The sequence below is a fragment of the Lynx rufus genome, unplaced genomic scaffold (assembly GCF_022079265.1).
Source record: "Lynx rufus isolate CCGP_SWC_20201006 ecotype Redwood Valley unplaced genomic scaffold, mLynRuf1.p SCAF_9, whole genome shotgun sequence".
Lineage (NCBI taxonomy): Eukaryota > Metazoa > Chordata > Mammalia > Carnivora > Felidae > Lynx > Lynx rufus.
Window position 1 is genome coordinate 70842079 of NW_025814897.1, and position 21504 is coordinate 70863582.

Genomic DNA, 21504 nt, shown 5'->3' on the forward strand with positions numbered 1-21504 from the left:
GATTAAAATTTCCCTTTGTTATTTTTGCAGGAAGTTCCCTACACGGAGGCCAGAGCTAGCACTACTGCCATCTGCTGGTTGGAAAGAAAAACCATTCATATGTTAATAGTCTCGCTACTATGGTGGTTGCAAAGGGGAGGTTTCTTAGGTTTATTAAGAAATCTCCAGGGTTGAACTTTGCAAGTTGTATTCTGAAACAAATCTCCATAGATTCTCATGTAGCAAGTCCACACACAGGGAACTGGTATAAGGTTGTGATAGATAAAAGGTATTATTTTCCCCGTCACTAAACATAAGGCAATTTAATTTGGCAAACATGGCAGATGACCAGTTGTAATCTCGTACTATTTACAGTTGAAGCTACTTAAAAAACAAAAACCCAATACACCAGCAGGTGAAACAATTTTATTTCACAGTTGTCTTTAAAACCACAAAGACACTATGTTCTTCATATAAAAACATTAGTACAGATAACTATACTTTCTAGAAAATGATTATATAGACCCTCTCAAAAAAAAAATGCATACCATCATATGGTTTCAGAGAAGTAGCCTGGGAAAAACACATCTGGGCTGATTCCTAAAACATACCATAAGACCACCCTGCATCTTTTGGTTCAAAGTATAGATTATTGTCATCAGTACGTGCTCCTGAATTCTTACATATTTGATAATATACAGATAGACTGGTTTATGACTTAATGTTCCATTGGTTCATCAGCCTTTTCTGCAGGTTCATCAGCAGGTTGAGCAGGCTGTAAGGGGAAGAAAAAAACAAAATAGGTCAAAAAAAAATCACTTGACTAATATATACTTCTTATCACACTTATTACAGTCTGAAAGAATTTATGAGAAAAGGGGTTAGGAAAGAGTTTGGATATTCAATTTTAGTTGACTGTCCTGTTAAAATTTCTGAACAAAGTTTTGTTTTTGTTTTTGTTTTTAAACAGACGTAATTTTATAGGTCTGAAAACCAAAGCATCACTGAACAATTCCAGCATTTTACCATATTGTCTTGGTTAGGAATAAAGGCCTTCCTTTTATCATCACTACTAGCCTTAGAATATAATCAGTAGATTTTAGGCATTCTCTTCCTCTTTAGCACTAATAAACAGAGTGAAAACATGGTCAAACCAACCAGCGGTGTGGAACTCACAGCATTCTCCCCAACAGTGCTGGTTCTTACCAACAGGTTTAAATACAATGCAAATCTTGCTTCTCTAAATAGTACCAACAATATCCTCTCCAAGGTGAAAAAAAAAATTCACACTGTAGAAAACAGTGTCTCTCCAGAACACTTTATTTTCAATTATACAACTATCAAATAAGTATCTGTAAATAGCCAATGTGTATTCTTTTTTTTTTTTTAAAGAAATTTTATTTATTTATTTTTTTAAATTTTTTTTTTTTTTCAACGTTTATTTATTTTTGGGACAGAGAGAGACAGAGCATGAACGGGGGAGGGGCAGAGAGAGAGGGAGACACAGAATCGGAAACAGGCTCCAGGCTCTGAGCCGTCAGCCCAGAGCCCGACGCGGGGCTCGAACTCACGGACCGCGAGATCGTGACCTGGCTGAAGTCGGACGCTTAACCGACTGCGCCACCCAGGCGCCCCTAAAGAAATTTTATTTATTTTTTAATGTTTATTCACTTTTGAGAGACACAGACAGAGCACGGGCAGGGGAGAGGCAAAGAGAAAGGGGGACACAGAATCCAAAGCAGGCTCCAGGCTCTGAGCTGTCAGCACAGAGCCCAACGTGGAGCTTGAACGCATGAACTATAAGATCATGACCTGAGTGGGAGTCAGACGCTCAACCGACTGAGCCACCCAGGTGCCCCGCCAATGTGTATTCTAAATATTCAACCAAAAAGACCAGTATTTCCTGACCCTTTTCTCAGTATTTGTGAAGAGCCAACTTAGTTTCCAGAGGGTCCCCAATGAACTTTCCCTCAGTCCTCACTCCTATAGACTCTTGGCCGGCCCTGTGACTTGTTTTAACCAATAAAATGTGCAAAACTGATGCTGTGCCACTCCCGAGCCTCAGCCTTTTAGAATGTCTGGCAGCTTCCACTTTGGAGCTTTTGAACTTTTACAAGCTCTGAGAAGCTACCCTGCTGAAGAAAGGTTCTGAGAGGACACAGCCATCCTAGCAGCAGTCTCAGCCTTCTAACTGTCCCTCTAAGATATACCAAGAAAGTCTGAATAAAGAAGACATGTGAGGGGAAGCTTGGGTAGCTCCCTCAGTTAAGTGTCCAACTCTTGATTTCGGCTCAGGTCATGGTCTCATGGTTCATGAGATTGAGCCCTGGGTCGGGCTCTGCTCTGACAGTGTGGAGCCTACTTGGGAGTGTCTCTCTGCTCCTTCCCTGCTTGCGCTCGCTCTCAAAATAAACAAATAAAATAAAATAAAATAAAATAAAATAAAATAAAATAAAATAAAATAAAATAAAATAAAAACAAAACATTAACAAAAACAAAAAACAAAAAAAGGGGTGCCTTGGTGGTTCAGTTGGTTAAGCATCCGACCTCAGCTCAGGTCATGATCTTGTTGTTGGTGGGTTCTAGCCCCACATCAGTCTCTGTGGCGACAGATGGGAGCTTGGAGCCTACTTCGGATTCTGTGTCTCCCTCTCTCTCTCTCTCTTTGCCCCTCCCCTGCCTTGCACTCCATCTCTCTCAAAATTAACATTAAAAATTAAAAGAAAAAAAAAAAGACGCATAAGTAGAGCCATCTTGGATGTTCCAGCCCCCCTGCTTCAACTGACTTCAACACAAGAGGCCCTAAGTAAGACTAGCAAAAGAATTATTTAGCCAGTCAACCCACAGAATTGTGAAAAATAGCAACAGATAACTAGATTATCAACCCTCTTTCACTTATGTAGATAACTGCTCCCTCAGTATTTCACATTACTCAGTTCTAAGTTCTCCTACTGTCATTTGAATTATGAGCCTACCTCAATAATTAAAAACAAAAATGGTAGGTTTACACACTTGTGGTAGGAACAGCAGCTTATGACAGAACTAAAGTCTCTGGTGTAATGATTAGTTATATACCTGTGCCTTTCTCTGTGGTCTTTCTTCAAGACCTTCCAGGAATGGAGATACATCATCATCATCATAAATCGTAAACTCCAAGTCTTTACCAACAATTCCAATGGAAACATTCTGAGGGGGAAAAAACGGTAAAAATTAAAAATCAAGAGAATTTAGGTTGGAAAAATGTTTATGATTAAATGGGTGAAACAAAGCAGAATAAAAGTTTATATAGCACTTAAATAAGACTTGAAAAACACTCAAGTGTAGAGAAAAAAGGAAGAAAACTGTAGACTCTTATAACTTGCAAATTTCATATTTTGATAATCACAAGTAACTTCAAAGGTCTATGCCACCAAGAAATTCGCAAGTTGAATCATAATGAGAATGTGCTGCAGACCAGTGTAATGGAGCAAGTCACTTAGCTAAGCAGTAAGCCTAACTCCTAAGAAACAATCAGGTTTGTTTCTTGTTTAAGAGATGATGGTTCTTAACAAGGAAAGAGAGTAAGTAGTGGGTTATAAAGTGCTGAAGTTGGTGGGCTCCTAGAACTATGTTCTACATATTAAAATTAAAGACCAATTCTTAAAATGCTCAGTGAATGCTATCCAGTGTAAAATTAAAATTTTAGTGAAAATTTGAGGCATAAGGATATATAGGCCTTCTCTCAATGATTTCACTGAATCATTATCTACGATTCAGTAAAAATATGAAATCAGAAACCCAGATACCTGAGCAAACTTTTCCAAAGTGTACATGTCAACAGTTAACTATAAACCCAAATTTTAAAAGACAGTCATCTTCAGTGATAGCATTATGGGTACTTTAAACAAATAAAAATAATTTAATGTACATTCCTGATTTCTTTGAAAAAAAAATTACTTTTATGATAGGAAAAATTATTTTCAAAAGATTATCAAGCTATAAATTCTTCACATACATATTACATAATAATTATCTAATCACTGTAACAAAATGGATTTATAAAATGCTGACTGATACCTATACTCTGGTTAATGATCATTCCTGCATTGTACTATATGGGTCCCTAGATCATTCAATCTCTTCTCCTGGACATCTTCTAACATTTTCCATTCTCATTTCACTGAGAAAACAGAAGCAATTAGAAGAGAATGTTCACAAGCTCCCATGGTATCATATCCCTAGATCCTCTCCCTTGCTGTGTTAATGAATAGTCCAATTTCCTGTCTAAGGTCTGTCTACTTTTCTTCCACCTGTGTACTATTTAAGGACACTGGTCTAGCAGTTTTTCTCATATTCCTCCTACATAAATGTTTCCCTTTACAGGGATTATTCTTATAACCATGCACCAAACATGCTGTAATTTCTCCCCTCTTAATTAAAAAAAAAACAAAACAAAAAACTTCCCTTCATTCTCTTCCAGTCACCACCCATTTCTCTGACCCTGCAAGAGAAAATCTCCACAGAGCTGCCTCCAGTCCGTCCTTGCCCATTCTCTACTGATTCATCCCTTTCAGGCTTTTGGCTCACCATTCCAATGAAACCGTCTAGTCGAGTCCCCCATTACATTTAATTCTCACTGCACATCTTCCTTGATGTATTACCAATTTTTTGTTCCCTCCTCCTTGAAATAGTTTCTTCATTTGCTTTCAAGAATGTCTCACTTTCTAAGTTTTCCTCCTATCTCCCTGGTCATCATTCTCAGTCCTTTTTGCTGATACTTACCTTCCAATCTCTGAAGGTTAGAGTGCCCCTGGCCCAGGCCTTAAACCTCTTACAAAACTATGATTCCTTTAGCAGTGTCATCCAATCCAGTCTCAAAATGCCGTTTCTACATAAAGACTCCAATATTTGTAAGTCTAGGCTAGACCATTCTCCACCAAACTTTAGGGGAGACACATCTGATAAATGCTGTTTTTTTTTATTTTATTTTATTTTATTTTATTTTTTAATGTTTATTTATCTTTGACAGAGAGACAGAGCATGAACGGGGGAGGGGCAGAGAGAGAGGGAGACACAGAATCGGAAACAGGCTCCAGGCTCCGAGCCATCCGCCCAGAGCCTGACGCGGGGCTCGAACTCACAGACCGCGAGATCGTGACCTGGCTGAAGTCGGACGCTTAACCGACTGCGCCACCCAGGCGCCCCTGTTTTTTTTTTTTTTTTAAAGTAAGCTTTACACCCAACATGGGGCTTGAATTCACAACCCTGAGGTCAAGAGTCGCATGCTCCACTGACTGAGCCAGCCAGGTGCCCCAATAACTGCTTATTTTATATCACCAATGGACAATAGGCATTTCAGGTTTAATAAGTCCCAAGCTAACTGCCTGATCTTCCACAACTCCCACCCCCAAACCTGTCCCTTCTACTGTCTTATCCATCTCAGTAAATGTAAACCTCTCCTTAATCTATCAGGCCCCAAATTTTGAAAACAACTTGTTTTGTTGTTGTTCTCACACCCTCACAACTAATTCGTTAGCAAACATTTTTAGCTCTAATTTCAAAACATACCCCAAACTGAACCACTTACCTCCCCCTCCAACTCCATAGCTCTGCTCTAATTCACCACGTTCTCTCATCTGCATTACCTTAACAGTTTTAAAACTATTTTCACCCATGTTGCCCACTATAATCTGTTCTCAAAATGGCAACCAGAATGACTCTTTAAAACCCAAATCAAATCATGGTATTCTTCTGCTCAAACTCTTGACAGCCCACTCAGAATAAAACCCAAAATACCTACAATGGTTTATATATGATCTGGCCTCCATTTATCTGACTTTATTCCTTCTCTTTCTCTTGATCACTGACTCCAACACTACTAGCCTCCCTGCCTCAACTACAAGGAATGTTCTGGACTCAAGGCCCTTATACTTGTATTCCCTGGATTAATCTTGTGGTAGACATCTGAATGGCTCACTCACTCACTTCCTTTAGATATTTTCCTCAAATTTCACTTTCTTGACCATCCAAGGCCATCCTTGATCACCCTATTTTAAATTTTCCCCAGCACACCTCCTTCCTATACCCAGATGGTCTTTCTCATTTTAACCTGTTTTATTTTTTCTGTGGCATTTATCACCTTCTAATATATTATATAATTTACTTATGGGTATATATTCTCGCCCCAACTTGGATAGTATGTTCCATGAAGGCCAAGATGCTTGCTGTGCTTATATTCTCAATGCCTAGTGTCTGCATGTGGTAGGTGCTCAATACATATATTTGTTAACTGAGTTAATAATACAAAAAGGTATCAGGGCGCCTGGGTGGCTCAGTCAGTTGAGTGTCCGACTTCGGCTCAGGTCATGATCTCGCAGTCTGTGAGTTCGAGCCCTCCATCGGGCTCTGTGCTAACAGCTCAGAGCCTGGAGCCTGCTTCAGATTCTGTGTCTCCCTCTCTCTCTGCCCCTCCCCCGCTCATGCTCTGTCTCTTTCTCTGTCAAAAATAAATAAACATTAAAAAAATAATAATAATACAAAGGTATTCTGACCTGCTAAAGAAATGTAGGGCATTCTACATAAAACTTACTGGCTTTATTGCTTTACACCAAAAAGAAATGTTTAAAAATCATTGCAAAATCAGATCACTTAGTGAATAGCTTAAAGAGAAAGAATGAACCAAGGCAAATCTCCCAAATTGAAGAACTGTGTAGTACACGCCTCTATTACTTATACTTATGAAATAAGTGATTGACCTGTAATGTTAAAACTTCAAGTTGAAAAACATGATTATCTACCTTTGTAGTTAGGTCCTGTTCTGCAGGAAGTGTCTCTCGTAAGGCACGCAGACCATGTTTAACCAGTTCATTCAAATTGCCTATGTAACAAATTAACAATTATTTCTTAATTTCATCTTCACATGAGGCTGCTTTTACCAGGTCTACAGTCTGTTATTATGGTTTTAGTCACATAATAAATATATCACAATAAAAAGCCAAAATTTTAATGTTTAGCCATATAATCTTCTAATAATAATAACATTGCTATTATTTTACTTAAAGAGGAGAATACATGATTTTTGTTACTAAATTTCACCTTTATGCTAAATTAAATGAGAATCCTCACTCACAAATGCTACAGCTCAAATTTTTGTAAAATGTATTCTATGGAATTTATTTGCTCTTTATAAACAAAGTCTCCAATATTTCTATGTGGCCAGTATTAACCTGATACCAAAACTAGACAAAGATATCACAAGAAAATAAAACTACAGATCAATTATTCTTATGAATACAGACACAAAAAAAACCTCAACAAAATATCAGCAAAATGAATCCAGCAACAATTATGTTTATGTAAACATTTCTATATATAGTTACTATTATAAATCATGATCAAGAGGGATTTGTCCTAGGAGTCCAAAGCTGGTTTAATATTCAAAAGCCCAATAATGCAATACACCACAATAGAATGAAGGGTAAACAACCACACAGGCACCTAAAGAGATGTCCAAAAAACATGTGTTAAAGTCCAAGACCACTGTTTAAGCAAAGCACTTGAAAACCTGCCCCATGATCACATCTTCCATCATCATTTTACCTTTCTTTTTCATAGCTACCCTCATTTCTTGTCTATGCACTACTTATACAGAAATGTCTATGTGGCTAAAAATAACAACAGAATCATAGAAAACTAAAAGTTGTCAACAGAACTTATAATTGGTAACCAATACAGTGGTTCTCATCTCTGGCTCATCTCTGGAGGGGACAAAAAAAAAATTACTTACACTCCATAAACCCAGACATATGTCTCTCCAAGTAAGTACGAGCTGATTGAGAACGTGCTCCAATGGACATAGCTCTACAGTCAAAATAGTTAGCAGAGGGACAGGTCTGGAAAATGTGAGGGCCCATATCCTACAAACAGAAAAAAATACACATACATATATATACATACATTACATATATATATATATATGTACACACACACACAATTTTTGACTTTGAGCTAAAAATTACGAAATTTCTAGTCAGTTTTGAAAAATCATCAAAATATAACAAATATTCTATGAACTTACATCATAACCAGCAATAAGCAGTCCAACACCATATGGTCTCCGGCCATATCGTTGCGTTGGTATCTGGGTCTCTTAAGCTAGTTAAAGAAACTGTTCTAACAAGGAATAAAGTACTATCTTTTTTTTCAAGTTAAACATTATTAACAAAGAGCTTTGGTTTTTTAATTGCTGCATAATCCATCACAGCAAAGAGAAAATAAAAGAACCATATTTCTTTGGCCCCATATTAAAAAACATTGGGAGGGGGTGCCTGGGTGGCTCAGTTGGTTGAGCATCCGACTTTGGTTCAAGTCATGATCTCAGGGTCTGGGAGTTCAAGCCCTGGATCAGGTTCTGTGCTGACCGCCTCGAGCCTGGAGCCTGTTTCAGATTCTGTGTCCCGCCCCACCCCCTACCTCCCACCTCCCCACCCCTCTCCTACTCGCATGGTCTCTCTCTCAAAAATAAATAAACATTAAAAAAAAAAAATTTTTTTTTTAAATGTTAAAACTATCCACAAAACCTAAGAATGAGTGCCAGCAAAATGATCTCCTCTTATGTAGAGTACCTCATCTATTTTGGGTGAGAGGTTAAGAATTTGGGGGGACATCTAGAACCACCAATAAAAACTTTAAATCTCCTCTAAAAATGATACTTGAATAGTTTTCCTGAATTGGGCTTCTCTATGTCTGGAATAGGGCTGATGAAAGAGCAATCTAATGCTTTACTTAGAACATTTTTCCATGGCAAAACTTCCCACAATTCTAAATTTTAAACATTGTTATTGAAAAGTAACTAACCTTAAAGTTTTCAGAATCTTACCTATCTTATGTATTATATTCCCAATAATTAACATAAGCATTAGGTTATATTTTATATAATAATTAACATAAGGATTAAGTATCAAAATTCTTTGAATTTCACATCCATAAATCCTAACATAAAAAGGATACTGCTTCCAATTAGAGATACAAGACGAGACACAGGAAGAGGTCTGTCAAATACAAATCTGGAATCCAAACACTCCTGGCGCATAAAATTACTAAAAAAGAAACAAGAAAAATTAGTTATTTCAAATCAGAGTTATTTCAATCTAAATAAAGTAGTTTGATATCTTTTTGCTTTTCCTCACATGGATTAAGAAAGACATGCCACAAGGATGCATTTTTATACTGAACTCTGGGGCATGATGAGGTTTTTAAAAAGACTAAATATTCCTTAGCTCTAGATAAACTTGGTCTCTGAGTAGTTTAGAGAAGGCTGAGCAAGAAAAAAAGAGCAAGCTCTCTTTTCCTACCCTTTCCCACTGTCAATAAGACTGTCTTAATTCTAGGTCTTAAACCAGCAAAAAGAGTAACTATTTGCTTTTTTTCTTGAAAGCTGACTGAAATTTCCCCGAAAGAGCAAATGCAAGGAATAGAATCCATACAAGGACATTGCTACATGTTCCTGCCAATGTTGCTCCTCTCCATAAGCAGCACTCTAAAGGAGACACAGAACACTAGACTATTGAGTCTCACTGTTAAACATACCAAGATTCAAGCAGATGTAACATTGGGGAAAACAGAATTCATGCCTAACGATTAAAGACAACAGGATAAACAACAGGGAAATGGATATGCACCTTTCTTTCCACGTTGCTTTGTCTAGTTTATGTGTATGTCACATCTGATAATCAAATGTTGACTGTGGGAACCATGCTATTTGTTCACTACTTTTATTTAAGCTCATTTCCCAAGGCTATCTATACTGCATTGCCCAATATGGCAGGTATTGATTACATGTGACTATTAAGCACTTAAAAGGTGGCTAGCCTGAACAGAGATGTACCGGAAGTGCAAAATACAACTGAAATTTCAAAGACTCAGTACAAAAAACAATGCAAAATATCTCATTAATGAAGTTTTTACATTGATTACACATTTACATGGCAGTATTTTAGATAGATGGGGTAAATAAAATGTTTGACCATGGAACATATTTTACACTTTCAAGAGCTCTCAGAAACCAATAATGCAGTCACTATCTTGCCAACCTAAGAGAGCAGGCGACTCACTGGATAACTCTAAAATCTTCAACAGTGGCATTACTATTTGCGTTTCGTGCGTATATTCTTTCTTCCCTAATTAAATCACAGGCTTGGGGCACCTGGGTGGGTCAGTCAGTTAAGCGTCTGACTTCAGCACAGGTCATGATCTCACAGCTCATGGGTTTGAGCCCCATGTCGGGCTCTGTGCTGACAGTTCAGAGCCTGGAGCCTGTTTCAGATTCTGTGTCTCCCTCTCTCTCTGCCCCTCCCCTGTTCATGCTCTGTCTCTGTCTCAAAAATAAATAAACACTAAATCACAGGCTTAAGAGATTAGTTTTGGCTAACTACCTTCGACCTCCCAACACACACATTCATAAATTACCTGAAAGGCACTGTGTTAAGTGCTCTACATGTTAGGCTATTCAACAATAACTCTGAAACAGAACATACTAAAAGCATCAATGCTGTAAGTAACTAGCCTCACCTCAAATCCTAAGTGGTTTCAAAGCCCCAGCTCTTCACTTATATGTCTCTCATCTCTATCTCCTCTGGACTCTCACAGAAATCTACCTGTTCCTCTCCACTTTCTACCTTGTATTAAAGATATACTACTAGATTTTAAGTTCCTAGAAGACAGGATGTATATCTGACTCATACATACAGAATGAATATCCAGTAATGAGCTTCGCAAAAAATAAATATCTTACAAATACTGGCATATTAAAGTAAGGGTAGTTCTGCCGATCCTTAGAAACCAGACAAAAGTGTCAAGCTCTTCTTAGACACAACATTGTCTCAAACAATAAACACTGAGTTAACAAGTATCGCATTATGAGGTGACTTCTCAAAAGCTTTAATCTTAACATGGCTAATTGTTAGTAGTTACTACTACAGGGATCAAGAAATGGAATACTTAGTAACTGAGCCCAAATCCAGTAAGGTATTCTGAACTTCTAAACTCTGCCAGACAACTTCCTAAAACATCGTATCTTGATGAATCCAAATGGATGTTTCTTTTGCTTTTCAAGATCATACTCACCATAACAGTCTAGCATCAGCAGTAAGTCCCGCAATCGAGATACCAATATGGTTGTCAACATGGAGAATTTTTTTCTGATGAGCTGCAAGCTCTGACTGTGCCCTCTAAACAGAGACATTACAGAACATAAAAATACATTTACGATTTTATTACCGACGCAGTGAAACTTCTGACAGTTCCCTTTTCTACACGAGGAAGATTTATTTACTGCTGTACTTACCTTCAATGCAACCAGCACTGCATGGGTTTTTGACTTCAGACCAACTGTGGCTGAACCTTGTTTAACAGCTTCCATTGCATATTCAATTTGATGAATCCTGCCCTAAAGAGAAAACAACACATCTTAGAGTCATCTTGTAAGATCCTTTTATATATTTAAAATTGATTTAGTGGTCCCAAATCTCAGGGGAGTTTGGTTAACTCTCAAATGATTTTTCTTTTAAACTAGGAAACTTACTTTAATGATAAATTTAGGTTCCAGGATGTCTAAAATGATTATATTCCATTTTGCCACAGCTTATACTTTCATGAGTTTCTAAAGTCACTTCACAGATATAGTATAAAACATTTTTACTGGGACACATGGGTGACTCACTCAGTTGATTAAGCGCCCAACTTTGGCTCAAGTCACATGTCACAGTCTATGGGTTCAAGCCCTGTCGGGTGTTGTCCTGACAGCTCAGAGCCTGGAGCCTGCTTGGGATTCTGTGTCTCCCTCTCTCTCTCTGCTCCTCCCTCGCTCACGCTTTGTCTCTCTCCCTCTCCAAAATAAACATAAAAAAAAAAAATTAAAATAAAGAAAACCACAACATTTTTACCTGAGGGCTCCAAACAGTGACATCATTGTCATACTGGTTGCGAAACTGAAAATAAAAGAAAAAAGACCTGTTAACTTAAGAACACTACAAATTCCAGTTTTTAATAAGCTCTATCATTACAAACTGTTCTCCCATCTGTTTCCATTCAACATTAACACCTGCTATTAATACAAACTCATTGGAAGATTACTGCTATACTCAGTTGCAAGCAAATTCTAAATTTACCATGAGCTACAAGGGAGGAGCAGATCTAGATAGGACCCATCTTTCCAACTTCCAATTCTACCACTATCTATAGCATTCCCTTTGGGTTCCGTTCCTAAAGTTCATAGTGTCACCTTTCCTTCCCATCTCTGCTTAGGCTCTTCTCTTATACTGGGCCCTAATAAATGATCAAAAGCGCTTTTTCTTTAACCTCGCTCAAATGTCTATCTCTCTAAGTCTTCTCTATTTTTCTCCCAAAATTCCAACACATACTCCCATCAGTTCTTTATCTACACTCCCTTTCTACTTTATGATTAGGGACATGTCAGATTTATCTTTGAACCCTTACCGCACTTAAAACGGTGACTTGTACGTATAAACATTCATATTGAAGAAAAAAACACAAGAATGTTCTCGGGAAGTTAGATGTTAACACAAATAGCTACACAGCCAGAACCATTACTGCTTTAATAAGGGTACTGAAACAAGTCTACCAGCACAATATTGGGGAAATAACCCGAGGGGTGAGACAGTTGAGTGCTAGAATGGCAGACATGAGACTGGAAGCCCCGAGCCCTAGACTGTGTCCGTGGTAACACCACTTCTCTCAGCCTCGGTTTATTCACTTGGACAAAGTGAATGAAAAGAACCCTTTCTGATCGAGTGTAGGGGAGAGAAAAATGAGACGGGCCCACAAGGAAAATGGACGCTGTCCTGGAACCCAAACCCTAGGATCAAGCCCGCACTGGCAGTACAGGGAAGCCGCCAAGTCAAGTCCCTATTTCCTCCTCTCCTACATAGAGCACGAGGAGCCATTCTGAACCGCTCGGAACTACTCCGGCTGTAGGAACTTGAGGGGCGAGCTCATCTAGTTGACCGAGGAGGTAGTGTCCCAGGCCCGGCAGAAAGCGCAACAAGCCCGGGAGAAAGGCCGCACTGACTACCCATCGCCCCTCTCCCCGCCAGGCCGGAGATGCTGAATCACTGCTGGAACCCTCCCGTCGGCCGAGGTTCCCATACCCCGTGGCCCCAGGCCGCTCTGAGGATGACCGAAGGGGCGGCTCACCATCCCCCAGTCGGCGGATCTTTGCCCCAACCCTGCCTGAGCTCGGAATCAAACGCACCATGGTTCCGGCGCGGGTCTGGCTGCGGCCTCCAACAGAGGTGCGGACCCAGGAGCGCGGCCGAAACTACCGCTCGGCGATCTACAAACAAGTCTTCGGATTTTGACGGCGGCGGCGCAGGGCAAGGCAATCTATCCCAGAGATATCGATAGGCGCCCAGCGCTACCCCACCCTCAAACTCCCAGATCACCCCCCAGTAGGCGGGGCCTCGTCAGGAGGCGGGGTTGAGATTGGCGGGAAATCTTGGGCGGGGAGTGCCCGCGGCGGCTGAGAGCTTCGGGGCGGCCACTACAAAATCGCCCTTCTCGGATCCTCAGTGATTATTACCTGTGTATTGCCGATTCCCTCCAGTTTCTCACCGCTCGGCTGATACACCTGAAATCGTTCGAGACGACGCCTGCGACTACAGGTGATACAGTGTGCCGCTCGAAATCTCTCATTCAGGGTCCACAGAGATTTGGGGTATTGTGTGACTGGAAGAAGAGCGAGGCTGTAAGAAAGGCCACAAAATAATGGTTCGTTTGTTTGTGTCAACCACACTCTTCGTCAAGTACTTTGTGTACACGCATTTCTTTCTACTTCGGAAATCCTTTTCTCCATTCCCTGGAGAAACCATTTTTCAAGGCTCTGTTGCCATTGGTCCCTCTTTAGTATCATTACTGGTTTCCCCTACATGACTTTTAACTCCATGAGGGCACTAATGCCTTTCTCTGGTGTCAAAATCAAGCACGATGCTTGTTTTTTCTTTATTTTGTTATAATGTTTTAATCGGGTAGATCAGACCACTGAGAAAAACTGGACATTTTCTTCTGAAACACGTACTTTCTCTGTTGAGAACTTTTGGCAAATCCACAGAGAGTTTAGCACAGCTCTGCAAACATCTGCCAATTTAACACCTACCCTGTACCAACGTTGACATATTTTCTTTATAAAGTAGGAAAGTTAAGTACCTAGACTCAGGCAAGGTCCACATTGAAAGTTTGGTCCTTAATGATCTAAGCTTTTGCAGATGAAGTAACAGACTCCGGTCACTTCTGTGATTTGCTCGAGTTCAGAGCAATTTAGTATCACAGTCTGTTTAAACCTTTCACTTTGATATTTTGGTCTTTTTTTCTCTGTCAAATATTTTTCAGGTTAAATATGACTCCCTAGTATTCAGCATTATGAATATACGATGTTTTATTTAACCAAATCCCTGTTGTTTAATATTTAGGTTACCCCCTACTCACCAACTCATTTATGAACTGCTTGGTACATAGTTTTGCTTGTATATGCCAATACTTCCTTCTTTAGAATAAATTCCTAAAAATGGAATTGCAGAGTCAAGTGAAGTGGATTTTTCCAAAGCTTTTAATAAAAAGTGCTAAGCTGCCCTCCAGAAATGTTTTATCAGTTTATACTGTCCACAATAGTATATGAAACCTCCCTGGTGGTCTAGTGGTTAGGATTCGGTGCCAACCACAATAGTATTTGAGGGTACCTTCCTCCTTAAATTCGCCAATACTGGTTGTTGTCATTTAAAAAAGAATATATATTATATATATTATATTATATATATATTAATATATATTATTTATAAATTATTATTATTATATTATATCTTTTAAAATGTTTATTTTTGAGAGAGAGCATGCAAGTGAGTGGGGGAGTGGCAGAGAGAGAGTGGGACAGAGGATTCGAAGCAGGCTCTATGCTAACACCAGAGAGCCCGGCTCAAACTCATGAATGAACATGAATGAGATCATGACCTGAGCCAAAGTTGGATGCTTAACCAAATGAGCCACGAGGCACCCCAAATTGTTGTCATTTTAAAAATCACTGTTAATTTAGTGGATTAAATTAGCAGATTGTTCTCTTCTGTTTCTCTAGCACCCAGCACAATGCCTAGCATATACTAAATGCTTAATAAATATTATTTAATGAATGTTGAGTGCAAAAAGTACATTTAATAATTGTTATATAGTACATAAACATTTTGGCAATTCTTTTCTGCATATGCGTATGTTCACATGCTTCAAAAATATGTGTAATAAATATATAATTGTTTTTAGAAATAAGATCATACTAAACTGTTTTATACTACACTTTAAAAGTTATGGCCATGTTTTCGTGTTCATAAGTAATGATATATATTATTTTCAATAGTGACATAGTATTCCATTGTGTAGAAATACAATAATTAACTAAACTATGGGTGAACCATTAGCTTATTTCCAAGTCTTCATTATTATAAAAATACTATAATGAATATTTTTATACATACACACATTTTTGTACTTTCCTGATTACCTCCTTATGATGAATTCATAGTAATGGAATTGCCAGGTCAAAGGGAACTTGCATTTACAATTATGATAAATATGGCTAAATTACGAAAAAGCAAAAACTTATATCAATTTATATTCTACAGTGCCTGAGAGTCCACTTTCTTTATACTTTCATCAGCACTGGATAGGGTAAGTACTTCTTACCTTTATCAAGTTGATAGGCAAAGAAAAAGAGGAAAAAAATCTCTTTAATTTTACTTGTATTTTTTGCTTCCTAGCCAAAAAAAAAAAATCTTTTCATGTATTTCTTGTCTGTTTACATTACTTTAGTGAATTGCCACTTAATTCCCTTCCTCAGTTTATTATTATTAGTCATTTTCTCATTGATTTCCAGGAGCCCCTGCCCTTAGGTAGTTAACCTATTGCTACCGTGTTACTTTTGTAGAAGGAATGTATTGAATACAAAGAAAAGAAACCCAATGAAGCTAGTTCAAGTAAAAGTTAGGGGGAGGGACAGCATGGGGGATACTGTAAGTATGTAACAGGGAATCACGTAACACTCAACATAGGGATTTTTAAAATAATGTCTACTTATTTATTTTGAGAGAGAGGGAGAGAGAGAGAGAGAGAGAGGGAGAGAGAGAGCGAGAGAGAGAGAGAGAGAGAGAGAGAGAGAGAATCCCAAGGAGGCTCCACACTCAATGCAGAGCCCTGTGTGGGCTTGATCTCACAATGGTGAGATCATGACCTGAGCTGAAATCAACGGTTGGACGCTTAACCCACTGAGCCACCCAGGCACTCCAGAAATTTTTTTTATTTACTAAGCTACTCCTAGTGCCTAGAACAAAGCCTAGCATAATAGTAGGTACTCATTAAATATTTGTTAAATGAAAAAATGAAAGAATGATGAATCTGTCACTCTCAAACTTGTCCTTTTGATTGTTATCTCCTAAATAAATATTTAGGGCTTTGTGATATATCCTTCATTCACAGTGATTGGCTAGACTCTTCAGAGGCTCATATCAAAGCTCCTCTCATAAGCCATCAGAACGGGCATTTGGTTAACCTTTTGGTCAAAACTGAAGGTCCTAAGCACTTAATAAAGTTTTTACATGACTTTCAGCTCTTCATGTTTTGGGGATTTGGCTTAGGATGCATCTTGGTCTTTAACCAAGAGTTGAAAAATTGATCAGTAGAGATATTTTGTAGGAAGAGTGGGTCAGCAAATGTAGCAGTACTTCTTCAATTTCACTCAACACTTGTAACTTTATGCATTCTTTGGAAACACCTCTTTCCTCACCTTACCCCAATGAGCAAATACTGGCAATCTCTTGCTTGCACTTGGGTAAATATATGTCATCTGGCAATCAGCTCAATGTCAGTTGCTTGCATCTGTGCTATATGCCTCCAGCTTCTTTCTGTGGGGGTCTCTTTACTCTTCCACGTGACTTACTTCAGCAACCCATATCTGATCCAGATATCCACAGAATGGCTTTGCCTCACACCTCTGAGTATAGATTTTGACCACTCAAAACTCATCTTTGCGGTTAGCCAGCTATCTTTGCTTGTCCAGATTCCACTAGAATGTTGGCTCTATGGAGGCAGGGGCTTTTCATCTATTTCATTCACTGCTGTAGTCACCTGTGTCTGGTATAGTACCTGCTTAATAAGTGCTACTGAGGGGCGCCTGGGTGGCTCAGTCGGTTGAGCGTCTGACTTCAGCTCAGGTCATGATATCGCGGTCCGTGAGTTCGAGCCCTGTGTCAGGCTCTGTGCTGACAGCTCAGAGCCTGGAGCCTGCTTTGGAGTCTGTGTCTCCTTCTCTCTCTGCCCCTCCCCCACTCAGGCTCTGTCTCTCTCACTCTCAAAAATGAATAAATGTTAAAAAAAAAAATTAAAAAAAATAAGTGCTACTGAAGTATTGAGTGAATGAATGCCTCAAATATAATCCTGACGCGAATCCACTGTGACCCCATAACCCCCAGCTCTAAGGGACATATATCAAAGTTCCATTAAAGCCTCTCTCCCTGGGCATGAGGTGAGGAAAAACCAATGTCAACACACTGCACATTAAAAACCCTCTCAAAATCTTCTAAACTTCAACTTTTTTTCTGACTTAGAAGTGGATACACAGGTAAATTGTAAAAGCAGCCCCCCCCTTTTTTGCAATTTCTACTTTTGGTGGCCTTCCACTTTACTGTGGAATGTGGGAATAATTTACTTTCTTAGAACCACACACAAAAATGAGATAGAAAGAGTCTCACTTTAACATCCTGCTACACACATATAACAATTGCACTTATTTGTTTACATATTGTCTCCATCTATTAAATCACCAGCTCTTGGAGAACAGCAACACGCGCGCACACACGCACACACACACACACACACACACACACACACACATACATATAAAGTGTCACACTAACTAGCGCCTAACATAGTTTAAAAAATCAGGGATGAGTAAAAGTACCTTAGCAGTACTAGTAATAATTCCAGTGTATTGCACAGTACCAAAGATTAGTGTCCAACACTGTCTTTCCAGTACCCTTCTAGGAGAAGTCTTTAAATTTGGAATTATTTTTTTCTATTAAAAATATTTTTTAATTAAAAAAATTGTTTTTGTTTATTTTTGAGAGAGAGAGAGAGAGAGAGAGAGAAACAGAGCACGTGTAGCAGAGGAGCAGAGAGAGAAGGAAACACAAAATCTGAAGCAGGCTCCAGGCTCTGAGCTGTCAGCACAGAGCCTGATGCAGGGATTGAACTCATGAGCTATGATATCATGACCTGAGCTAAAGTCAGAGACTTAGCCGACTGAGCCACCCAGGCACCCCATTTTTAAATTTTTTTTAAATGTTTATTTATTTTTGAGAAACAGAGAGAGACAGAGCACAAGCGGGGCAGGGACAGAGAGAGAGAGTGAGGCATAGAATCCAAAGCAGGCTTCAGGCTCTGAGCTGTCAGTGCAGAGCCCGATGTGGGGCTTGAATGCACAAACTGTGAGATTATGACCTGAGCTGAAGTCAGATCCTTAACCGACTGAGCCACCCAGGTGCCCCTAAAATATTTTTTTAATTGAAGTATAACCGACATATAGTATTATATTAGTTTCAGGTACACAACATAGTGATTTGACAATTTTATATATTACATAATGCTTACCATGGTAAATGTAGTCACCACCTGTCACTGTACAAAGTTAATTACAATATTACTGACTATATACCCTATGATGTACTTTTCATCTATGTGACTTATTTATTTTATAACTGGAATTTTATAACTATTAATCCATAAATTTGGAAATATTTATAACAAAATTGTAGGATTGCTTTCCCCTTGATGTTACTGTGTTAGATAGTCTCCATTGCCGCTATAGATCTCACTGTGCCTTCGCCAGTGGCTTCTGTTTGAGCTCAGTTGATGGAGGGCACTAGCAGATCAGAAGGCAGTGGGAGAAAGAGATCAGGGTATTTATTAACCTCCCACCTTCCCTCCATGTTGGCCACAAGTCAGCAGTGGTACTATATCATCTCTTGCTGTTTCATTGCCCACATTCTGATTACACTGTTTTCAGTTGTGCCTTTGGAGTGTGCTGTTTCCTGCTGGGACCCTGACTGATTCAATAATATCTAAAAATTTTACAGGGTGCAGGAGGTATATGATAATTTTTTTTTAATGTGAGAAAAACCCGTTTTCTTTTCCTGAAGTTGAGTTTGTATTATACCTCTAAGAATATTAATACTAGTAGATCTGAAACAGCTGAAATAGAACCTAAGATTATGATATATACCCTTCTGTTTTTTACCTGTTCAAATATATAGGATAAAAGCTTATAGTTGGCTTTATATTTTTTTTCAAAAATAAAAGGAATACACATTTATTTAAACTGTTTCAAATGCAAACAGTGTGGAAAAAAATCCCCTATGTAGAGAAAAATCCCTATTAAAATTTTAGTGATTTTTTTTCCCTACGATAATATATACCTAAAGGAGGAAAATTATCCTGAGAATGTATTTTCTAATATTTATAGTTTGTAATACATTGTATTTGCATATGCATATTGTAGGTATGGCTCTCTTATTCCACAGAAGTAAATAATTGCATTTCTTCAGATCAACTTGAATCTAAACCTGAGCTCCCATCCTGCCATGCTGGTGGGTAAGTCCATCTCGGTTACTGAGCATTTCCTCTCCATCTAGGATTGTACAAAGTTTCTAGGGCCTTAATTATCATGGAAATACCTGGAAATTATTTAGTTGTCTGTCCACATTGATTTACTGCTAAGATTCCCTTTTATGCCATCTTCCCTTCAGGTCTCATGACTCTGATACTCCTTTACCACCCTTGGAATCAAATGAGTGAATCTGGCAGCCCAAGCACCCAGGTGCAGCCTTCCCCTTTGAGGTTTTGCCACCATCCTGGGTTCTGTCACAGAGCAAGACAGAAGACTTAGCTGCTTACTCAACATTTGAGCTTCAGACTTCTAAGTCTTAAGGAATCTGTCTTCCACCTCACCTTCAAAGGCATTTCTGTCCTTTGTTTCTCCTCCTTATTTCAAAAGACAACAAGAGCCTATGTTTTGCTTTTTGCCTTACAAAAATATGAGGGTCTGGATACTTGCTTGAATGGGGGCGAGGGGCAGGGGGATACATAGAATTAATATCTCAACAAAATAACCTGCCACAAAAATTTATATCAAATTATAAATGCTTTTTTTACCCTGCTTTTTTATTTAAACATTATACCATAAACATTTCATGCCATGTGCTTTTGTAATTTTTAAGTTTTCCTTTATTATTTTTGAGAGAGAGGGAGAGAATACAAGCAGGGGAGAGGGGCAGAGGGAGAGAGATTCTCAAGCAGGCTCTATGCCCAGCGCAGAGCCCAGTGTAGGGCTCGATCCCATGATCCTGGGATCAGGACCTGAGCTGAAATCAAGAATTGGATGCACAACCGACTGAGCAACGTAGGCACCCCTAAAATCATGTCACATGATTTTAAATGTCTGCATAACAGTAAGATCCTTCATCATACAAATGTATCATAATTTATTTAATTGACATTTCATAGCCTTTAGATAGCTCACTCTAAATGCAGTCTAATCTATATTTACTACCTTTTTAAATTTTTATTTTTTCTGGTTATTCAGAAGCTAAGGTTCTCTTCTGGTAATAACTAAAGCTTAGAATAGAACAATTGGAACTAATGGACATAATTTGGAAGACTAACAGTTTAAAGTTTTATCTAAACTCCATAATATAATTTCCCTCCCTCGGTATTACCAAAAGTGAGGCCTGTACAAAAGCCATTGGCATACTTGAGTTGTTTAGAAATGTTTTTTTCCAGAAATGAAGCAATTATTACAGAATATCATCTAGATAGTTGAGTAACAATGAATGTTACATGTCCGTGGGAAAATTTCAACTTGGCTCTTATTACACTTTATTTTAATTTAATTCTAAAACATCCTGAACCAACAAAAAATAACCTTTAAATTGGAGCATAGTACTGCTTTTTTCATCTATTCTTTCTACTAAATACCCTTATTGATCTTTTGATCAAATTTGCAACTACTGGTTAACAGTCAAGTTGTACCCTGAGCAAAGTCCCCACATCATTCTTGAAGGAACTGAAAACCATTAATACCCCAAGAGACCAAATGTCTCTTCTTTTGGTTCACAAGTGAAGCTTTGATATAAGAACTGCTCTAAAGAGTCCAGCCAACCACTTTCAACTCCCGGAGCCACCAATATGCCCATAGAAGGGAATGATGAAAAGGAAAATTTCTGGAGTCAGATATTTTTCATTCATTCAATATGTATTTGTTGATCTTACTATATGCTAAGCATTATCACTAAGATACTGAGAATACCTCATAAACAAACAGATCAAAATTCCAGAGGAAGAATATAATGAGATGAAATCAGAGAGGAAATGGGACAGGGGTTACAGATAATATAAGGCTTTCAGGCCATAGTAAAGACTTTGAGAGAGATGGGAAGCTAC

General features: G+C 38.6%; 1 protein-coding gene and 1 long non-coding RNA gene across 2 annotated transcripts in view; one reads left to right on the top strand and one right to left on the bottom strand.

Moving 5' to 3' along the window:
- Positions 1-378: 378 nt before the first annotated feature.
- PSMA1 (proteasome 20S subunit alpha 1) lies at positions 379-13308 on the bottom strand. The gene is made up of 10 exons (XM_047071738.1): positions 13229-13308; positions 11901-11945; positions 11303-11404; positions 11083-11186; positions 8968-9056; positions 8036-8106; positions 7745-7874; positions 6756-6835; positions 3055-3165; positions 379-754 (listed from the first exon to the last, which is right to left on the bottom strand). Exons 1-10 carry the CDS (start codon positions 13229-13231, stop codon positions 698-700), a joined length of 792 nt encoding a protein of 263 aa, XP_046927694.1. The 5' UTR covers positions 13232-13308; the 3' UTR covers positions 379-697.
- Positions 13309-13534: 226 nt separating this feature from the next.
- The window catches only part of LOC124506314 (uncharacterized), a 28728-nt gene continuing 20758 nt past the window's right edge, over positions 13535-21504 (top strand). The window contains exons 1-3 of the long non-coding RNA XR_006960740.1: positions 13535-13637; positions 15639-15684; positions 19565-19656. This is a non-coding gene — a long non-coding RNA (uncharacterized LOC124506314). The remainder of the gene's footprint in view (positions 13638-15638; positions 15685-19564; positions 19657-21504) is intronic.

Coding starts and splice junctions, on each gene's coding strand:
- PSMA1 (XM_047071738.1), bottom strand. Junction 11,187..11,302: donor CAGTGCTGGTTGCATTGAAG/GTAAGTACAGCA, acceptor GTCTCTGTTTAG/AGGGCACAGTCAGAGCTTGC. Junction 6,836..7,744: donor TATGTCTGGGTTTATGGAGT/GTAAGTAATTTT, acceptor TTTGTTACATAG/GCAATTTGAATGAACTGGTT.